This window comes from Camelus ferus, chromosome 34 (genome assembly GCF_009834535.1).
Source record: "Camelus ferus isolate YT-003-E chromosome 34, BCGSAC_Cfer_1.0, whole genome shotgun sequence".
NCBI classification, from domain to species: domain Eukaryota; kingdom Metazoa; phylum Chordata; class Mammalia; order Artiodactyla; family Camelidae; genus Camelus; species Camelus ferus.
The window spans coordinates 17,867,008-17,888,003 of record NC_045729.1 but is presented as its reverse complement, the minus strand read 5'-3'; the positions used below and the strand labels follow the sequence as shown (position 1 = coordinate 17,888,003).

Genomic DNA, 20,996 nt, shown 5'->3' with positions numbered 1-20,996 from the left:
GACAGCCTTGCCCTCCCATGTTTGCAAAGGGAGCCATGGGATTCTCTGGGGACTGACACTGGAGTACAATTTAAATTGGAAGTGCTCCAGAGAGCAAAAGATGCTTCCTTTTTTTTTAAAGTAGAGATTGAAGGAGTTGGCAAATGGGCCTTCGTAAATACAGAAGGACGAAATAGGATTTGATTTTTTCATTAAATTTCTGGGTGAGTGGAGGCACAGAGCTCGGTGCGGGGCGCGGGGGATGCGGGGGGAGCGGGGCGGGGTGTTTTCTCATTGATGAAATGCACTGCGCAGGTCAACGCCGTAAGCCCAGAAGAGCCAAAGCGAATTGCAGGGGCGGGGGGCGTGGTACTAGGGCGCCCGCGCCCGTTCAGGGGGCCGCGGCTGCGGCGGTGCGGGAGGCAGAGGCGTGCCGGGCGAGCGCGGGAAAGGCCGCGGGAGAGGCGAGCGCGCGGCGGCGGGGCGGGGGGCGCGCGGCGGCCGGGGGCGGGGAGGGGGCGGCGGGCGGGGCCTGCCACGTCACTCGCGGGAGCGCGTTGGGAAGGGAGGGCAGGGCGCAGAGCCGGCGGCGGCGGCGGCGGCGGCGGCGGCGCGAGCGCTGGGGCGGTGGGTCCGCGCACCCCGGCTCCGTGGCGGCCCCGGGGCCCTCTCGCAGGCCGGCGGCGCGGCTCCGAGGGAGGCCGTGGCGGCGGCAGCGGCGACCTTGGCCAGCGGCGCCCGCGGTGGCCGTAGGGCGGAGGCCGAGCCCCGCCAGGAGTCTTGGCCGAACCCGGGGGCGGTGCATCTGGCGCTTGGGTCCCCGCGGCGGCGGCCCGGGGTCTGGAGCTGCCGGAGGAGTGCGGCGGGAGCCGGGACGTGCCGACCCGTCCGGGGGGGCGGAGCCCTGCGGCCCCGAGCCCAGTCCGGGGCGGGGCAGGGGGCGAAGCCACGGTCTTTTCGGGCGTCCAGCGGCACACGCGCCGGGCTGCGGTTCCAGGTACCCCCAGCTCTAGCTCGCAGCAGGCGCGGATAACTGGAGGCGCGGAGCTGAACCCTCCGCGCCCAGGTCACCTCCCCAGACCTAACCCAGCGGAGACCAGGGCTTCGGGGCTCAGGGACCCCGCCCGGTCGGACCGCGAGCCGGGAGGAGCGCGAGCCCCACCCTGAAAAGAGGGCGCCCCCGAGAGCTGGGAGGCGGCGCCGCGCTCCGGGGGTCGTGTCGTGGGCGCCGTCCTGGTGGCGGGGCGCACACCACGGAGGGGACATGCGATCAGAGAAATCCCTTACGCTGGCGGCGCCGGGGGAGGTCCGGGGACCGGAGGGGGAGCAACAGGATGCGGGAGACTTCCCGGAGGCCGGCGGCGGCGGCGGCGGCGGCGGCTGCTGTAGTAGCGAGCGGCTGGTGATCAACATCTCCGGGCTGCGCTTCGAGACGCAGCTGCGCACCCTGTCCCTCTTCCCCGACACGCTTCTGGGGGACCCCGGCCGCCGCGTCCGCTTCTTCGACCCGCTGAGGAACGAGTACTTCTTCGACCGCAACCGGCCCAGCTTCGACGCCATCCTCTACTACTACCAGTCGGGGGGCCGGCTGCGGAGGCCGGTCAACGTGCCGCTGGACATCTTCCTGGAGGAGATCCGCTTCTACCAGCTGGGGGACGAGGCCCTGGCGGCGTTCCGCGAGGACGAGGGTTGCCTGCCCGAAGGCGGCGTGGACGAGAAGCCCCTGCCCTCCCAGCCCTTCCAGCGCCAGGTGTGGCTGCTCTTCGAGTACCCCGAGAGCTCGGGGCCGGCCCGGGGCATCGCCATCGTCTCGGTCCTGGTCATCCTCATCTCCATCGTCATCTTTTGCCTGGAGACGCTGCCCCAGTTCCGTGCAGACGGCCGAGGTGGAAGCAATGGTGGTGATGTGGGCCGAGTCTCCCCGGCGTCCAGGGGCAGTCAGGAGGAAGAGGAGGAGGATGACGATTCATACGTGTTTCACCCCGGCATCACCCCCGGGGGGATGGTGGCAGGGGGCTCATCCTCGCTAAGCACTCTGGGGGGCTCCTTCTTCACGGACCCCTTCTTTCTGGTGGAGACGCTGTGCATCGTCTGGTTCACCTTCGAGCTGCTGGTGCGCTTCTCCGCCTGCCCCAGCAAGCCGGCCTTCTTCCGCAACATCATGAACATCATCGACCTGGTGGCCATCTTCCCCTACTTCATCACGCTGGGCACCGAGCTGGTGCAGCAGCAGGAGCAGCAGTCGGCCAGCGGAGGCGGCGGCCAGAACGGGCAGCAGGCCATGTCCCTGGCCATCCTCAGAGTGATCCGCCTGGTCCGCGTGTTCCGCATCTTCAAGCTCTCCCGCCACTCCAAGGGGCTGCAGATCCTGGGCAAGACCTTGCAGGCCTCCATGCGGGAGCTGGGGCTGCTCATCTTCTTCCTCTTCATCGGAGTCATCCTCTTCTCCAGCGCCGTCTACTTCGCGGAGGCCGATGATGACGATTCACTCTTTCCCAGCATCCCGGATGCCTTCTGGTGGGCAGTGGTTACGATGACCACTGTAGGTTATGGGGACATGTACCCCATGACAGTGGGGGGCAAGATCGTGGGCTCGCTCTGCGCCATCGCCGGTGTCCTCACCATCGCCCTGCCCGTGCCCGTCATCGTCTCCAACTTCAACTACTTCTACCACCGGGAGACCGAGCAGGAGGAGCAGGGCCAGTATACTCATGTCACCTGTGGGCAGCCTACCCCAGACCTGAAGGCAGCTGACAATGGACTTGGCAAACCTGAATTCTCTGAGGCCACCCGGGAGCGGAGACCCAGCTACCTTCCCACTCCACATCGGGGGTATGCAGAGAAACGAATGCTCACTGAGGTTTGATAGATACAGGCAGCGCCTGCACAGAAGGAAGACACAGAGCAAAATGATCCCTTAGGGTTCCTTCTCATCCTCCACTACTTGCACCTCAGCTCCTGTTGACTTCTGACTCCCTCCCCTACATCCAGCGGTTGGCGCCAGAACCATATACCTGGACTGTCAACCTTGTTACCTGACCCCTGCAGCATCCAAGGTTTATCCATCTAAGTGACAGTTTTGAAATTCTAACGGTGCCACCCATTCATGCCCATCTTCTGTCACATGGATGAGTTTTCCATCTGACCTTCCCTCAAGACTCTGACTTTTCACTGTCTGGGACTTGTAATATCTCTAGGAACAGAAATGTCACCAGGATGGAAACCAGGCACCCCTTGGTCCTGTTTCTCCTTAGCATCCTTTGCTTTGGGGCATGCACCTGTCTTCGCTTCTGGCCACACGGTAACTAGCAGACGCTGGTGGATAGAAACAGTACCCATCCTGCCGTTTTCCTCCAGTGCCCTAGAACACCGGACCCTTGGTAGAGCTTTCAGCTGCACAGCCTCAAGTTATGTTATTCATCTCTAATCTTGGTTGGAATTAGAGAAACTACAATTAGGCTTGGCTATTTGGAGGATCTTAGAGTCAATCTCGAACCAAAGGGGTCAATGGATTCCTCCAGGTGGCATCTGGTGCAGTGGACATCAATCTTTGGTCCACACTTAGTCCTCCTCACTCTGATCCCCTGACTGTAGCTTCCAGGAGGGTTCCCTCTCAGAGCCAAATAAGTCTTCTTACGTGCACGTGCCTTCCTGGGCAAGGAGCTGGAAAAGGGGGGGCCACAGAGCCTGGAGACACAGCTGACTAGAGTCAGGCACCTGGCTTGACTGCTTATCTGAAGATTAGACGATGCCACCTTGGGGTGTGGGGTGCAGAGGAATCTTGTCACCGACAGCAAATTTCTGTCCCTCACTTCCCCCAGCCCTCCCACTCTTCTTCCTGGGAATTTGAAGTAGGATTGCAGTTGAAGGCTTTCAAAAGTGGACTCCAGCTTAAATCCACAGACAGGTAAAAGCACATATGGGATGCTAGTGTGGGTGGGTTTTTTTTCTTCCTATTTTATAGGCAATGAAATAGGTGCTTTAGAGTAAGGAAGACACATTATTCCTTTGCTGACAGCTTCCCTGTTAGAGATTTTTTGCTGAGTCAAGCAAACATGCTCCTGCTCTGGCCCTTGGAGCAGCTGTAAACTGCTCTCACTGGTGAGGTGACGGCGTGGCGGTCCCACCTGCACTAAGCCATCGTCTTCCATCATGAGCCCCTCCTTCTGTCCCACTTGCCCGCTTCCCCTCCTCTTTCGCCTCGTAACATTGTCATTCATGTGTTGCCTTGATAAACTGTGATTTACTGTTCTGAGCTCTCCTGGGTGCAGTTCAGAAACCAAAAGGACTGTTAACATGTTTTAAATTTTATAATCTCGGCTCTAAGACTCTTGGATGAGAATTTTTTTTTTTTACAAAATATTTTCTCGAAGAGCAGCTTATGAGGGACAGTCTCTTGAGGGTTTTCCTGAGAGACACTGTGGCTCGTGTGAGTGCCAGATCTAAATCTGGATTTTGCCACACTTTACAGGGTAACTTGGGTGCCATGGTTCCTCCTTGTGCCTCAGTTCCCCCCCCCCATTTAATGGGAACATTAATGTCTCCCCCCCGCACCTCATGGGGAATGTCCTGTGAACTCATCTGGGGAGCTGGGAATGATGCTATGCAAATGTGTGAACTTTAGTAATGATTTCTAGTTCATTACCTTGTTTCCCCATCTCTCGCAGGCAAGGCATCCCCCCACCCAGAGTTCCTGCCTTGCATCCAGAGCCCACAGACATGCCATTCTGGGCCCTTAGCTCTTTCCACCCCTCCTTAGCCTCTTGAACTGGGCCTCGGTCCTTCTTCTTACCCTTCAGCAAGGAGGATGCTCTTTGGACAGATTCATTGGGATCCTTCCAGAGCCAGACACCATCTTGATTGACAGCTTGGCTTCTCCAAACCTGAAATGCAGTAGGAGATGCTCATGATTCAGACATCTGCCATGTCTGAGGCCGTAAGGTGCTGGTGTTCCCAATCTCTTCAGTTACTCCTGGCTATTCAGGGGAGGAGAAGGGCCCCCCCCCCAGAGGCAGAAGGGAGGCTCGTGGCCCAGGGTAAATGTTGGAACGTGTATGCACGTGTCTCTGTATGTGTATGTGTCCTCATCCTCTTCACCATTTCCTTTTCAAGTCAGAGCATGCCTGAAAGTCAAGGGTTTATGGAGAGTGGGGCTCTCCAGGGACTCTGGTTGCCGTAGCAACCTTCCAGATGGTTCTCCCTGTCGTCTGATTTGGGCAACAAGGGAGAATGGGAGACTACATACTCCCAGCTTCTGAAGTGGGGACACCTCCCACATATGGGCTTAAGGGCCGGTAGTGCCAGGACAGGGCTGCATGACCTTCAGAAAGTGAGGGGGTGTAGGGCCCCAAAGCTTCCTCCCCAGACCTTTCCTCCCGGTTTCCCTGCCCAGTCACGGAAGCTGCCTCATCTCACCCCCGAGTCTTCAGAAACTTGAATGCTAAGCAACTGCCAGTGAAACCAGTGTCCACATTATCTTTTCCAAAACGGCCTTGGAGGAGACTGGCTTCTCCAGAGGCAGCCAGGCTGAACCGCACTGAGAGTCAGACTAGTTTTAGTCCATAATGGCACCGAGGGGATCTCACGGCCTCGGAGGGAGGCTCCTCCCAGCTCTTAGAGAGACGGAGAAGTGTACTCCTTCCTCCCAGGGGACAGTCTGGCTCCTGGGAGCAAGCTCACGGGTGATTCTTCCTAAGACGTCAAAGAAAAGCTGAGAGGCTGTGCGCTGACCTGGTTTCTGGGAAGGATTCTGCCAAGCGATGCCCCTCTGACTCTCAGCCTCTCCGTGTGGACTTTGCCCCCTGAGCACTGAGAGACTCTGCGCCCAGTGTTGCCGTGACAGCTGGGGTGGCAGTCCCACAGCTGCCAGCAGCGGGGCTCAGGCCATCCAACAACGTCACACCTGGCTCAGGCCAGCAGGAGCTCCCAGGGGTCTTCCTGGATCCTCCAGGCTCGGCTGAGGCGTGGGCTGTTCCTCCTGCCTGACCGTCCCCAGGAGAGATGGGGACAGCTGGCCTGGTTTGCATCTGAGGTAGGTTCTCCTGTTGGGGAATTTCCTTCTGGCGCGGTCCCTCAGGCCAAATGAGAACAGGGCTGGGGGGGGGGGCAGGAGAGCGTGCATATGGGGAGAGTGGAGGCTTTATTGCCTTTCCTCAGCGGCCACCTCGCTCTCTTTCTGTGTATCTCTTTAAATCTTAAAAAAAATTATGATGATTATTTTTAAGCTTTATTGGAGGGGAGGTAATTAGGTCTACTTATTTAGATACAAATTATTTTTTTAATGGAGGTCCTGGGGATTGAACCTGGGACCTCGTGCACGTGAAGTTTGTGCTCTGCCCCTGAGCTGTGCCCTCCACCCCCCGTGTATTCTTGACTGCATCTACTTTGCTCTCCTTTCCCGTTTCTGCGCCCTCACTGCTGCCGCCCTGCCCGAATCCCCGCCTCACCAGCCCCCTTTTCTCCGCATTTCCCCCTTTCCTTCCTCTATTCACTCTCCCTTTCTCTGCCTTTTTGCCTTCTTCCCGCATTTCTGGTTTTCTCCCACCTGCTGTTTTAACCTCTTCTTCCTTCCCTGTGTGTCCTTCCAGCGGGCTCCCTCTCTCGCCGCCTCACGGTCTGGGAGCGCCTGGGGGCCTTTCTGTGGCGGGCGCCCTCGGGGCTCTAGGACAGATGTGACCACCGAGGGCGCTTGCTCAGAAGGTTGTTCTCCGGCCGGAGCACCCCCTTTCTCCTGCCATCTCAGCGCGCCCTCCTTTCCTGCGGTTCTCACCTCTGTGGGGAGAGTCGGGGGCTTCCGCAGCGAGTGAGGTCGCTGTGGGTTTAGAAAATGTCTCTGATGGAATTTCCCAAATCTGTAAAGATAAAATAGAGAAAGAGAGAGAGGGGGAATGAAACTGATATGTTTTGGGTAAGTACTTTGCTTGTATAGCCCTGGAATATGCCCTCCTCTGGCTTCCCCAGCCTTAAGAAACTTTCGGAAAGGCTCAAGACAAAGGCCCAGTGGAAACAGTGAGGTGAACCCAGAAAGGAGGCCTCAGGAGGAAGGCACGGAGCAAAACTAGCCTGGAAATGGCCTTCACCCAGGGGTGCCTTCTGACTGCCCTTCGTTCTCTCCCGGGCTCCCGGAACATCCAGCCGCCGCTCTCGTGTGCACTGAGGCAGAGTAAAAGCACAGGGCGGAAATCTCAGTGATGTGAGGCGCAGGGGACACCGTGTGACAGGACGGGCTGAGACCTGCCGCCCCGTCCATGAGGAGGGCTGCGCGCCTCCTTGCTGGGGGCCCTGCAGGCGGGTCCCACCTGCACCAGGAAGCTTTCGGAGGCGGTGGGCGTTTCCTCAAAGTTAACCAAGAAACCTCTCTGAGTTACTATTATTTTTAATGACATGAGGCTACCAGCCGAGGAGCTTCCTGTCTTGTCTGGGAGGTGGTTTGGTTTTAGACACCTACAAGTCAAGCCTCTCTACACACGGGCCAGACTGAGGGCCAGGATGGGATGGGAGCTTTTCCCCCGCCACGTGGGGACACTTTAGAGCTTTCAAGCACTTGCTCCGTGCTACGCGCACGCACCTCCAAGAGCTGTTTGTCTGCTTTGAATTTTGACAGTGAAGCCGCTGTGGGACTGACACGCCCCTTTCTTTCTGCTCTGAAGGCGGGCGGAGCCGCCTCCAGCCCCTGCAGGGCCTGGGTAGCGCGAGCTGAGCAGCATCAGCACTGCGGAGGACGAGGGTGGTGCAGCTGCCCAGCGGGCTTACGCTTCGCTGGCAAAACGAAAGCAACCAAAAGCTCACAGACAAACCAGAAGACCCCACCTGGTCTCTGTGCTGTAAACTCGGAATTCCTCAGGAACCTGCACAGGAGGCAAGCTGGCACCCTCCCGGCCTCCTCCCCAGCCTCCTCCCTGCGGCCGTCATTGACCCTCTGAGCCATCACACTGCTGATGGGGCCCCACTTTGACGCTTCCGTAAACAGAAGAAGTGGGGGTCAGAGTCTTCCCTTAGCACGTCCTCCTGCAGGAGGCTCATCAGATGCCCGTCTCCTCTTGCTCTTACTTGCCTTTCGCTCACTCGTCCCCCCCAACACCTGCCCCTTGATGTTTTTGTCATGTGACACCTTCCAGTCCTGCTGCTCATCCTGCCTTCCCTCAACGGGCTGAGCTCTGGCTTTGGCAGTGTCTTGTCCCCTCCCTGGCATCTCTGCATATACGCCAAGACGGATTCCCAGGGAACTCTGTCCTCTAGGGACCATCTGCCTGGAGCCGCCGTGCTGGCTCTGATGGGCTGTGACTGTGCGTTATTGCCCCGGGAAGCAAAACTGGGTCTAATTCTAGCTTGTCAGGGTCACTTAGGGAAGGGAAAGAAATCCGTTCTTTAAACTGCAGGTTTGCTCTCTCCATCGCACTGGATGCTGAGCCCAGGGGCTGCCCGGCTCTCCAGGGGCAGAATAGGCCTGGGGCCCAGGGTTTTGGGGGAAGAAGAGGCTCCCAGTTGTGGGCTACTGGGAATCAGGGCAGATGGGCTCTTAGCCCTCTGGTTACTGTGTCCCCCGATGGACCACTCCTGTTCTGGGCTGCAGGTCCCTGTGGGGTTGGGGGTTGTCATTTCCTCCACCTCCCCCTGCTCTGAACTCCTGGAGAAAGGAGTTCACCCCGCCTCTCTGTCCTGACTGGGTCCTCATCCCCTTGGAGCCCTAACGAGGGGGTGGAAACCTACTGGTGACCACTTTGGAAAGGTTATCCAAACAGGACAGTGACTGCTCGATCCCAGAACAGAAGGGAAAAAGGGGCGTACACTGTAGTAAACTCCATCAGTGCTGGTCTCACCTTGGCCATTGCCTAAACTACTGGGGACCCCGCCCTGGTGGGGTTTATGACGATTTTTTTTTTAACATGATGCTTGCCTCATCATGGTTACTATGAAGTAGCTTTTTTTTGAGTCTGTCAGGGACCCAGCAGACACTCTTTGCCTGACGGTAAAAAACATCTTGGAACCTTAAGTGACCTCCGTCCCACGGTGCAGGGCGAGCAGACAGACCCCGGCGCTCTGGCGAGTAAGCCGGCGGCGGGGTGAGGGGGCTGCAGCGCGCAGTCTGCCGCCGCTGCTATTTTTGACGTGCTTGCTTCCTCCCAGGGCCTGACAACCGCTGTCTCCAGGAGACAGACAAACCCGCTCTTGGCAGCAGAGACATTCTGCTTCGGAAAAGAACCGAGGAAGACAGCCCTGCAGCTGGGAGGGGCCGGGCCACGCCTCCCCCTCCTCCAGGATCTAAGACTGGGGCGCCACCCGCCCTGGGGCATCCACCCTCCCCCGTGGGAGTCGTCCTAACAAGGATGAGAAGGGCACCGTTCATTTTAAACAGCATCTAAAACACGCCCAGGGCCTTCAGACTTGGCGTGTGTGACAGAGGTTAGGAGCCCAGACGCTGGGCCAGACAGTCTGGGTTCAAGTCCCATCTCTGCCACTTACCTGCTGGGTGGCATCAAGCAAATTCTGAAACCCTTCTGTGCCTCAATTTCCTCCTTTGTAAATTGGATGCATAATCACAGTGACAATCTCTCAGAGCTTTTTGAGGGTTAGCGGAGTTCATATACATGCGATGTTTATGTACTATGTAACGTTGTGTAGCAAGATGCGTGCGGTGTGACACGCAGCCACATGGAGGCGCTGTACAGAGGTTGGGGTGATTACTATGGGTAGGCTAGACGTTGTTTTCCTCTTTGGGAGGTAAGACAGTGGAGGCTCAGAGGGCAGGTTCAAGGGCGCACAGCTGCCGTGTGTTGCGGTCCGTCACCCTCAGGGAAGACGTAACGAGCAGAACACAGCGAGGGTCTGATTGGTACTAAGCCAGAAGGAGAATGAATTCATGGTTCCTAAATGTGTCCATAGGCTTTTATTTCTGTGCCGGCTTGTCCTTTGATGGAAACAGAAGGCATCCTGTGCTCTTCTCGCTCGGCTTGGAAGGCACAGCGCTGCCTGTGCGTCTTTCTGCAGAGCCCTCCTCTCTCCGCCATGGTCCTCCTCCCCTCACGTGTTAGCATCCTCAGGGGCTGGCACTTGCTAGAGCCTTCCTCACATGCTTCCTGGCGTCCTCCTCCCTGGGGCCAACGCAGGGTCTCGCAGTAAACCCTCAGGACCAATCCCATAACCGGACCCGGCTCAGCGTCTTCCTGCACTGTTCTAGTGGCTTCCAAATCCCACTTCCCTCAGCGCCCCCTGTGTTCCCCAGCCACCTCCATGTCCCCTTGCCCTTTCCCCTCTGTAGGTGGGGTGCCCTGTGGCATCCCTTCAGCATGTTCTTGCTTCCCCTCCTCCTTTCAGGCAGAGGAGACAGGGGACCCTGGGTGGGAAGAAGCGGGCTCGCCGACCCCTGGGGTCTCCATTTCCTTCCGCTGTGACTGAAGCCCCTCGGGGGTCCCGACTCGGGCCAGAAGGCTGTGCGCACGCTCAGCTCACTCCCACAGCCACTGCCGCTCCCCCCGGGGGACCTGGCCCAGGGAGGGGCCCCAGGACTGCCCTCCCCGTTCTGAATTCAGAGCTTCCAGGCTTCCTTGCTTCTGGAGTCAGAGAATTTGGGTCTGAATCACCGTCTGTCAGCTGTACCTCCTTTAAACCTCTCCAAGCTTCACTTTTGCCATCTGCAAAATGAGGATGTGAATTCCACTCGCCCCACTTGGTGGCTGTCAGGCTCGAACAGAGCTGCAAGTTTAAGTGTTTACAGGCAGTACCCTCTACCAGACATCCAAGGGGGCCTCAGTGACACTGACCAGTGGAAGCACCTGTGCCCTCAAAGAAAGGGGGGGGGGCCCAGCCCACTGCAGTTTTGTTCTCTGAAACCCACATTTAAATGAAATATGACATAAAAATAGACTCAGGATGGCAGGCTTTTAAACCAGAAGGCTCTTTGCCTAAAGGATTCATGGCAGAATCTCTTTAAATAAATTGCACTGAAGACATGGTTTAATACAAGGCAATCTGAAAGGGTCTTGTAAGAATAACATGGCTAAACTGGTGATCTGTTTTTCAACGGTTAGTTTCCGACCAAAGTAGAACGAGGGCTCTCACTGAAGCCTTCCTGGGAGCACCAGGGTATCGGGAAGGGCAGCGTCCGGGGTCATGGATGGACAGAGGTGAGAGCCCGAAGGGGTGTAAGTGTCCCTGTTCGTGAAGGAGGGGACTGATGGGGACCAAAGGGGTGGGTGACCTCCTGTCACACAGCCCATTGGGGCAGAGCTGAGCCCAGGACTCACATTCTCTGACTCCAACACAAGGCTGTTTTCCCACGGGAAGTGGAAGCCTAAGGATTTTCTCAACATTTTAAAAAACCAATTTTATTCATCTCCTCCCAACCCCACACCTCGGTGGAGCTGTCCCTCGGAAATGGAATTAAGTGCTTTTGAGTTTCACCCCTTGCCCCTGGCTTTCCAGGGGACAGAGGCAGCAGGCTTAGCTACAGAAACCCTTCGTCAGACAAGCAGCTCCTGGACGTTGACGGGAGGACCCCTAAGTGTTAGGTAATTGGCACTGGGCGAGAGGCTTGCGTTCGGGCTCCGACCTGGGCACAGACCCCGGGCATCTCATCTCACTGAGTCAGAGTTTCTTTAATTTTTTAGGGCTTTACCTTGTTTTTGTTCTGGACCACGGGAAACTCACGGAGGAGGAAAGCAGGGGCTGTCTGGAGGTCTATATTTTGTAGAGGAAGGAGGGCATGCAGATGGTTAGCCTCTTACCGGCAGTGCCGACCTCGGGCGCCCTGGGAAACGGAAGTCCGCTTCTGGACTCTTTTCTGCATTTTGTTGCCCTGGGGGAGAAAGAGAAGTTACTGTTGGGGCACAGATCACTTAGGCATCACAGGACGAGGGGCAGAAGGAAGGAAGTTCCCAGAGGCCATGGCAGCTGGGCCAGAAATCAGACAGGTGCTCGCCAGCTACTTTAAGGCAATTTGGCATTGCTGGGAAGAGGGCAGAGTCTGGCGTGCTGGCGGGAGAAGCTGCGGCTCGTGCAGGGCTGCTGTCCTCCTTCCGGGGATGGGCATGCTTGCTAGGGGGAGCTCACACCTGTGCACGCGGGGAGCCCGGTCCTCACTGCCCCCAGCCTTCCTGGTAGTCACCCACTGCTCAGCTCGTAGTGTGTTGGGTTTTGTTCGATTTTATTTTATTTTACTTTACTATTTCATTTCATTTCATTTCATTTCATTTCATTTCATTTCATTTCATTTCATTTCATTTTTGTCTGCCCAGGTCCTCACTCCCCCCAGCCTTCCTGGCTACTCATCTGGAAGCGTGTTGGTTTTTGTTTAATTTAATTTTTTTTTTTTTACTTTATTTTATTTTACTATCTCTTATTTTACTTTACTTTCGCTTCTTGCATTGTATCCTGTCGTACTGTTTTCTGCATCTGCACTCCTGGGGCACACGGTTTTCCGTAAGTGTGGAATTCCAAACAGCCATCACAGAGCATCTAAGCTGAGGCTTCAGAGGTTGCTCCTGACGAGAGGTCCTAAGTCTGTGACGTGTGCGCCACGTATGATGCCAAGTTAAGAAATACTGGATATGATGGTTACATCTCAATAAAGCTGGAAAGAATAATAATAATAAAAAGACAAGAATAGCGGAAGATTTCACATGGCGACCTGGATTTTTGTTTTCTTTTGAAAAGCAACACGTCTGGTCTCCTTGGCCCCACACTTCGGTTTCCCAGCGTCAGCCTGCCCTTCGGAAGGGCCAGGCGCTCTTGCCTTGTGTCCGCAGAGGCTGCGTGTCCTCTCATTTTGCACGACGCCCACAGTGTTGATTTTCTTGTAGGGGGGAGAAATTTCCCTACGTGTGCATTTCTGTCACAGTTTGGAAAAACCAAAGACTGAGCAGGTGCCTCGTGTAGGGCAGGCGCCTCCCAGTCTCCTTCACCTGGCGCCTGTGGTCACTCTCGGAAGCCTTCCTGGGTGATCGCGCTCACCCGAGTCACGCTGGACTGTCCCACGGGTGCAGGAGGCGTGGCTGTCAGGTAGTGAGAGGGGAAGAGAGGGCAGGGAGGAGACGGTCACAACTGCAGACGAGAGAGCAGGGACCGCACAGCGTCAACAGCTCGCTGCGCCGCGTCACGGGCTCTGTGCGGCTGCGCGGGCGGGCAAACGTGCGAAGCAATTAAGAATTTTCGTCTAAAATGATAAAAATGACAAAAAGGCAACCTGTGGTGTTCGGATAGTTTCGATTTGAGGGTGATCTCGTACGTCTGTGAAGCCAGGTAACTAGACCTCACGCGAGCCTGCTGGCCGGGACCGGGAGAGAGTGGAGGGCGGGCGCTCCTAAGTGGGGCCGTGTGGCGTTCCCGGGCCGTCGCTGGCCCCGCGGCACATGCTCTGCGCTTGTCAGCTGTCGGCGGGACATCACGACCCCATGGTCAGCCCCAGATCCTTTTTGCCTCTTTTTCTAGATTCTTCCCGGAGAGTTTCAGCTCTTCGGGGGACTCTCCTGTCTGTGAGGTTTATTGGCCAAAAGTTAAATGATCGTAAAGTTGGGTACATGTCCAACATGATTGCCTTGGGAGACAGATAAGACTGTCCTCTTTTCACTGCTTTTCTTGTAATTTTATTACAATATTCAGGACTAGATTTCAAGTGGGGAGCTGACGAGCAACTTGTCGGCTCAGAATCCTTCGGATCCCAGGAGAGAAGCAGACTTCATGCTGGTCATCCCTCATGGGGCAGCTTTCATTTCTGAAAACCCAAATTTAGAAGGATTCTATAACCCTCTCCCTTCCCCTCCCCCCAAAACATTCACTCTTCCCAGGAGTGTGGAAAAAATGAAATCAGCTCGGATTAAAGGAAATCCACCTCGGACCTCCCGTCTTAACGCTGGTCTGCCTCACTTTTTCCAATAGACGCACTTCTAAAAAGTGCTAGTTTTGACCTGAGTGTGTGTGTGTGAAAATAATAGACTCACTTCCCAGCAGAGGTGTTTTCAATAGAAGAGGGCTTGTTTCACACTAAAAAAAAAGAACCCACAGTATAGCTAATGAGTGTATCTAGTCTGTGGGGAAATGAACGTCACCTGGTTTGTGGCAAGCTTCCTGCAATCCTAATTCCTTCCCCCAGTGGAGGGAAAGGGGATGCCAGGCCATTAGAGAGGGTGGTGATCGCTGATCAGATTTGGGAAAGAAAGAGCCTTTTTATTTGTTGGCGGGAGTACAGGATATTTTTCAAAATGAGGGTTCAAAAGTGGGAACTCAAAGAAACTTTTACCGATTTCTCTCTTTCTTACTGCATTTGGACTGTCTGGGGGATGCAGCTGGAAGTGCGTTTTCCACGTGTATCACCGTGTCAGGTGGAGCAGGATGGGAGAGGGGGACGTGGCTCTGAGCCCCTTGTTTCTCTGTGAACCAGGTTGGAAGGGGTGATGTCAGCCAAGCCGGGGTCAGTACCCAGCGCCACCACCCTCTGGCCATGCAGCTGTGTGGCCTTGGGAACAATGGGGCCCTCTCTGAGCCTTGGTTCTCTTCTCTGTAAAGTCGGATGATACAGCATCCCTCAGGGGGGCTGGCGGAATTTAACGAGGTAACGCTAACCAGGTGCGTCACACGGCCCGGTGTGTAGCGAGCGTCCAGTAAGAGGGCGTCATTATTTCCGTGGTCTCTTTGTTCTTCGCCCCTTCCGTGGGGTGCTGAGACATCAGCCAGCCTCTGAAAATTGGCCGACCTTTGGGAAAGTTGAAACCACTCAAAGCTTTCATAAATCGGTCTTTTGGGAGATACATACACAATGGTATCTCTCTCATTTTGTAGGTTTAGATTTCCTGACCTCATACTGACCACAATTCAGCTATTCACTCATCAGACACTTGGCTGCAGCCGAGGCGACTCACTGAAAGGGGCTTAATGCCCTTTTAGCCTTGAAGACTTGTTTCATGCTCAAAAAGCCAGTGAGAGAGAATCTCTAAGGATTCTGACAAGTTCCTTTAAAAAGAGCACATGCAATGAGGCGACTTACCCACTCAGTCTCTGGGAGCAGTGAAGACTTCCAGCTCACATAGGAATTAACTGGGCACTTGAGTAAATGAGTGTGGAAAGAACCTATGGTTCAGCCCCTTCCTTGCCCGGCTCCTGGGCTGCCCTTGAGTGAGGGACTGAGCCGTTAGGCGCCTGCACAGGACCCCCAGGTAGATACCTCCTTGAGTGTCCAGCAGCTCACAAACGTGCCTTTCGTGGTGTGTTTGGGGTCCACCTTCTTTGGAATTACAACAGAAGCCGGTGGAAACTGTGACTCGATTTACAGAGAACGTTATTTCTTTACACACAACATTTCAGGAATGTGTTTAGTTTGCAAGGCAGTCAGCTTCATGATGAACACGTAGAGAATGAGACACAGTGACGTGGAGTAACTGAGCAGGGGGAGAGACTTCCAGAAGTCAGCCTGCGTTAGGGTGAGTTCCTAATTATCCCGGGCCTGTCCTGAAGCACTGCCGGAGAGAATCCATAACCGGGACCCCTGCACGGGCACGTGCTGGAGCTTCACAGCTTCTGTTGTTGGGAGGTTCTTCTCCTGCCTCTGTCACGCCCGCCCTGCAGTACACTTCCTTCTTCCTGCTTTTGCCTTCTACTGAGATGGATACTCAACTGACCGTGGTACCTAGAACAGCTCCTTCTGCCAGAGTCCCTCCGTGTGGTCTGCAGAGCACTGGCCTCACGTGCCATTCCCGTGGGCAAAGACTCCCTGGGCATTGTTTGTTTCAGAAACACCGCCTCTTGGAGACACACGAGGCATGTGCACGCAAGGTTAAAGGCTCTGAGAAGTCCCGCAGCATGTAAACCTCCTTCATTTCCTAAAGCAGTGGCATTCAAATTATTATTTTTTTAACGGAAGCTCCACCACTTTTGGGGGTAATTTCTATGCATGTCCCACAAAAACTGTAATCCAAGGTACACATTTTGAGCAACTCAAAGAGATCTGAAACTCCTTGTGATGGATTTGGGTCCACGAAACCTAAGACCGTGAAGGTTTTCTCAAATGGGGACGACTGGGGAGCTTTTTAATCAACCTGCTTAAAGGTTTCCGCATTCCTCTTGAGGGTGTGCAGTGACTCGTAGAGTCAGTGGTTTGATAAGGCTCTGTCTGAATGACGTGAAAGAAGACGTCTTCGCTGTTGACCTTCAGAGTCTCCTTCAGCAGAAGTCTTTGAGAAGAACAGCTGCAAGAGTTGTTCTTGTTTGTTAGTCTTGGGGTCCCTGTTCTGCTCTGCCTGTGAATGTCCACACTTCAGATACTCTTTGCTGGACGGCTGACTGACTTAACGGTGTTGCCTGCTGGTGCTGACCGCATGACTTTCATGTGTGCTGTTAACCAGACCAAAGATTAGGACATGGATTTCTATTTACAAGTTCTTTTTCCACTAAATTGGGCCGCTTAATGAAAACAGTCAAGAATAACCTTTACTAGCGATCACGTTTATAAAATCTTATTCGCCATCTGCGCAAGACACAGACGTTCACAGGGAGCTATAAGTAACCAGGGTTTTCAGTCTTCTCTCCCATGTTCTTAAATACTATTTTTTTTTTAACATTTTTTATTGATTTATAATCATTTTACAATGTTGTGTCAAATTCCAGTGTTCAGCACAATTTTTCAGTCATTCATGGACATATACACACTCATTGTCACATTTTTTTCTCTGTGAGTTATCATAACATTTTGTGTATATTTCCCTGTGCTATACAGTGTAATCTTGTTTATCTATTCTACAATTTTGAAATCCCAGTCTATCCCTTCCCACCCTCCACCCCCCTGGTAACCACAAGTCTGTATTCTCTGTCTGTGAGTCTATTTCTGTCCTGTATTTACACTTTGTTTTTGTTTGTTTGTTTTTGTTTTTGTTTTTTAGATTCCACATATAAGCGATCTCATATGGTATTTTTCTTTCTCTTTCTGGCTTACTTCACTTAGAATGACATTCTCCAGGAGCATCCATGCCTAAATGTCCATCAACAGGTGACTGGATAAAGAAGATGTGGTATATTTATACAATGGAATAGTACTCAGCCATAAAAACTGACAACATAATGCCATTTGCAGCAACATGGATGCTCCTTAAATACTGTTTTCATGTTTGACACCCCCTTGCCGTCTCCCAAAGTATTTCAGGCGCTGGCCCCTTCCAGCTGGACCTGGCTCCTGCTGTGCTGGGGTTTAAGTCCTCCGGGGAGCTCCTTCTGCTGCATGTTCTGGGTCACCGAGGGCTCTTACCTCTGACCCATCTCTCTCACCCCTGGAGAGGTCTGATGCTCCTGTCTGCTCCTCCACCAGCCGGTCCAGGACTCCGTTCTTTCTGCCAGGCTCTCCCTTCTGTGCTCAGAGGCAAAACGAGAGAGGCTGTAACTTCTCTCTCTTTTATTTATATATAAACACAGTCAGTTCGCAGTGTTGTGTCAATTTCTGGTGTGCAGCACAGTGCTTCAGTCATATGGGAACACACATATATTTGTTTTCGTGTTCTTTTTCACCGTAAGTTGCTACAAGATAGTGAATACAGTTCCCTGTGGTGTACACTATAAACTTGTTGTTCATCTATTTTGTATATATTAGTTAGTATCTGCACATCTCAAACTCCCGATTTATTTCTTCTTACTCCCTTCTCCCCCTGGTAACCGTAAGTTTGTTTTCTACGTCTGTGAGTCTGTTTTGTAGATAAGTTTGTTTGTCCCTCTCTCTCTGTTTTTCTTTTTCCTTTTTCAGATTCCACATGTAAGTGACATCACGTGGGATTTGTCTTTCCTTCTGGCTGACTTCCCTCCGAGGGACATTCTCTTGACTTGCCGTTGCCTTTGTATCTGCCCCTCTTCTGGACGGCTTGGCCTGCGAGGAGGAGGTTCTGGTGTCTGGTTGTTTCTTTCCTCTTTAAACCCACCACGAGTCAGAACAAGGCGACTGTGGGGAAGACGGGGAGCATGTAACCCTGGGCACCTGTCAGTGACGTGCTGTGGGACCCTGCGTGGCCGTCTCCCTGGCCCTTGGCGTGTATTAGTTTCTGGTATCATTCTCTGTCCCGGTGACTTCAACTCTGCAGTGAGGTGGCTGGATTAGGCAATTTTTGAGCTTTTGCTTGAAAATTCTGTGATTCCTCAAGCCTATTCGTTAAATGTGCAGCTGCTTCCCTGGATAACTTGGCAAACTTTATTGCCTGGCTCCTAACGCCAGAACGATCTTTTAAAAAGAGAGTTGGAGTTAGCTAAAATTTCAGCTTTATATAGAATCGTTGCATCTCAGAGGTCATCTGCTGCAGCCTCTTACTTGGCAGACAAAGATCAGAGCAGAATGTGACACTTAAAAATACGCCGTGTGAGTTACAGCAGCTTTTTGAAAGTGATGTCATCCTTTTTCTGTGAGACCGAGCATGAGAAATCTCTTCCCTGCACTTTTCCCTTACTTTCCCTCCCTCCTGCCTTCCCTCCTGCCTCCCTTCCTTCCTGTTTTCCTTAGGTGAGGTCTATCTTAGTTATTAAGTGATCCCAGATCTTTTTTATTTCAAAGTAGCAAAATAAACATTCCTTGGTGTTGGCAGTGTCAGCGCCTTGGCATTACAATTGGAAAAACACTGGACACGAAAAGGCGCTTCTATATTAAGGAGAAGTGAGAGATGCAGACCAGCAGGGATGCTGACCAGGATCCGCTGGGTCTGTGGCTCCCCACTTACAGGGGGAGCCTGCAGAAAAGACAAAGGAAGGGAGAGTTCCCGCTTCTGCAAAAGGGCAGGGACCCCAAGGCAGGCGTTGGACCGTATGCTGGGCTGGTCCTGTTGTGCCGGGCTGTGGCCCTGGATAGAAAGGTCTGTCCGGCTCAGCCCGGGGCACTGGGGCTGCACGTCTGGACCACGGTCCCCTCGGACCCAGTTTCCAGTCCTGCACGGCTGCACCAGATCCTGGTGCTTCTTGGGATCTGTTCATCACCCTCATCTCAGTTAGCCTCCCTTCCCACTGCCGGTGCAACCTCATGAAGCAGCAGAACCCTGGACGGGGGTAGAGAAAGCCTGGGTGGGCTCCAAGTGTGCTCTCTGACCTTGGAGCCAACAGCTTGAAACAAACATTTTATTTTCTGAGTTTAAAAGCTGTATCTGCTCATTATGGAAAATTAGTACCATTCAGAAAAGCATAAGGAAGAAAATGAGGAGTCCCCACAGTCCCGCAGCCAGAGGCACCAGTGCTGGTGCTTCGTGGGGTCCTCCTTCCGGAGACGCTCTGGCTCTGCGCCTGCGTCTCTGCTGAGGCCGCGCTGCAGTTCCCTGGGAGACCTTCACAGTCGGCCTCTAAGGTTCTCATGCACTTATCACATAACCATCACGTAGATGCACCTTCATTTTGGTAACCTACCCCACTTGCTGGACATTCAGGTTTTCTAACTTTTTGCTCTTCTAAGTGATGCTACAGTGAATGTTTCTCATACAGACATGTGTTCACACTTACGACTCTCTCCTTAGGTCGTATTCCTGCAAGAGTCAAGTCGCATGAAGAAATTGAGCACATTACTTGCTAAACAGCAACAGAAACAACAATAATTAGCATCAGTAGACACTTGCCCAGCATAGCGTGTGCAGAAGAGAACGTCGCGTGTGCTGACTCCTTGACGCCCCCGGCACCCCTGCGAGCATCTCCACTCCACAGGAGCTGCTGGTCCAGGGTCGCGCGACCAGTAAGTGGGGTGGGGGGCGGGACTGCACCCCAGGCAGTCTGGCTCCAGCATTCTCACCCTTACCTGCTGCGCAGTGCTGCCCTGGTGAAATGAGAGAGCGAAGAGGACCAATCCCCGGGCGCCGTTCAGCCGGGACATCATCTGTGCCATTCAGCGCTGCGCGGGCGATGCTCGCGGGCAGCACGATCGCCTGGTGTGAGCTCCTGGCCCCTGAATGCTCTTCATCCCCACCTGTGTGTGTTCAGCGGGGTCTGTGTGTGTGAGCGTGTGCGCTTATATGATCTTAGGAATGGAACAGAGCCAGCAGGGAGCGGGTGAGGCAGGGCAGCCTGGACGATCTGTTGACAAAACAATAAAACGTGGCTCCTCTGTGCTGTTCGCTGTGGCTGTAAACCCATCACGGTGTCCTTTTCATCTTAAGGTTCTCAGGCTCTTCGGCTGGGAAATCTGTCTCTTTGTGATTGAGCTGTCACCCCAGTGGAGCAGGCATGGGATGAGATGTGCCGTCTAGGGCACCCCTGTCACAGAAGCACACAACTGTATGTATCGTCCGAGGAGGACATGTGCCCTCCCGGGGGCTCTGCCCGTGCTGCGCAGGGCAGCCTGGTCCCCGCAGGTGCGACCCTTCACCCTGCAGGGCAGCAGGGAATCGACAGGCTCGTCACTGGAACAGTGACGCGTCCGGGCTGCTTTACTGAGTGTTCAGTGCAGAGGTGCCAGGCCTCCTAGAAGCGCAGATTGAGGAGCTCTGTCTGGGAGGAGCGAGGGTCCGCTCCTCTAAGACCTGTGCAGCACGTGCTTATCTTCAGGAAGCCTGGGGAGGGCTTGGGCGGTGGGTCTCAACCTCCCCAGGGCTTCGGAGTCACCTGGGAAGCTTTGGAAGACCTACCACTTCCTGCCGCCCGCTGCTGTCTTAACCCCTCCCTGCTCCACCCCAATGTGAGTAATTGATCTGGGGCGGTGTCCAGGTGCAGCAATTTTTTTTTCCCCAAAGCTTCTCAAGAGACTGCAGCGGGCAGCCAGAGTTGGGGGCCTCTAGTCTAAGAAGTTCTGGCGATGGTGACTGTGGCCTTTGCACTTAAGTGCCCTTCCCTCCCTCCACTTCACAAAGAAAGCTCACAATTGAGCATCACAGCAGTCCACTCAGGTCAGCGGAGAGGGCACTTTTATGATTTTCCTTGGCCCAGAGAGGCTGACTGAGCTGCCCAAGGTGGCGCAGCCTCTCCCTGAGTCACAGCAGCTGCTTCCTGCCCAGGCCAGCCCTGCCAGACCCTTTGGGAGAGAGCAGCCTCCCCTCCCCCGGGCTCTTCCGGGCTGGAATCACCCTCGCCTTCGCCTGCAGCAGCTGCCT

At 54.4% G+C, this 20,996-nt stretch overlaps 1 protein-coding gene across 4 annotated transcripts; it reads left to right on the top strand.

The window, feature by feature from the left end:
• Nucleotides 1-538: 538 nt before the first annotated feature.
• KCNA6 (potassium voltage-gated channel subfamily A member 6) lies at nucleotides 539-20,042 on the top strand. Of its 4 annotated transcripts, none has more exons than XM_032472970.1 (2): nucleotides 539-3,886; nucleotides 19,434-20,042. In XM_032472970.1, the coding sequence occupies exon 1, from the start codon at nucleotides 1,244-1,246 to the stop codon at nucleotides 2,843-2,845; it is 1,602 nt and encodes a 533-aa protein (XP_032328861.1). In that variant the 5' UTR covers nucleotides 539-1,243; the 3' UTR covers nucleotides 2,846-3,886; nucleotides 19,434-20,042. The 4 variants fall into 4 exon arrangements, with proteins under 4 accessions (XP_032328861.1, XP_032328858.1, XP_032328860.1 ...); XM_032472967.1 differs by having other exon boundaries at nucleotides 539-6,010; XM_032472969.1 differs by lacking the exon at nucleotides 19,434-20,042 and adding an exon at nucleotides 17,696-19,427.
• Nucleotides 20,043-20,996: the final 954 nt, after the last annotated feature.

What these genes read in the sequence shown, in the direction of transcription:
- KCNA6 (XM_032472970.1), top strand. Translation starts at nt 1,244, where the DNA reads ATGCGATCAGAGAAATCCCTTACGCTGGCGGCGCCGGGGGAGGTCCGG.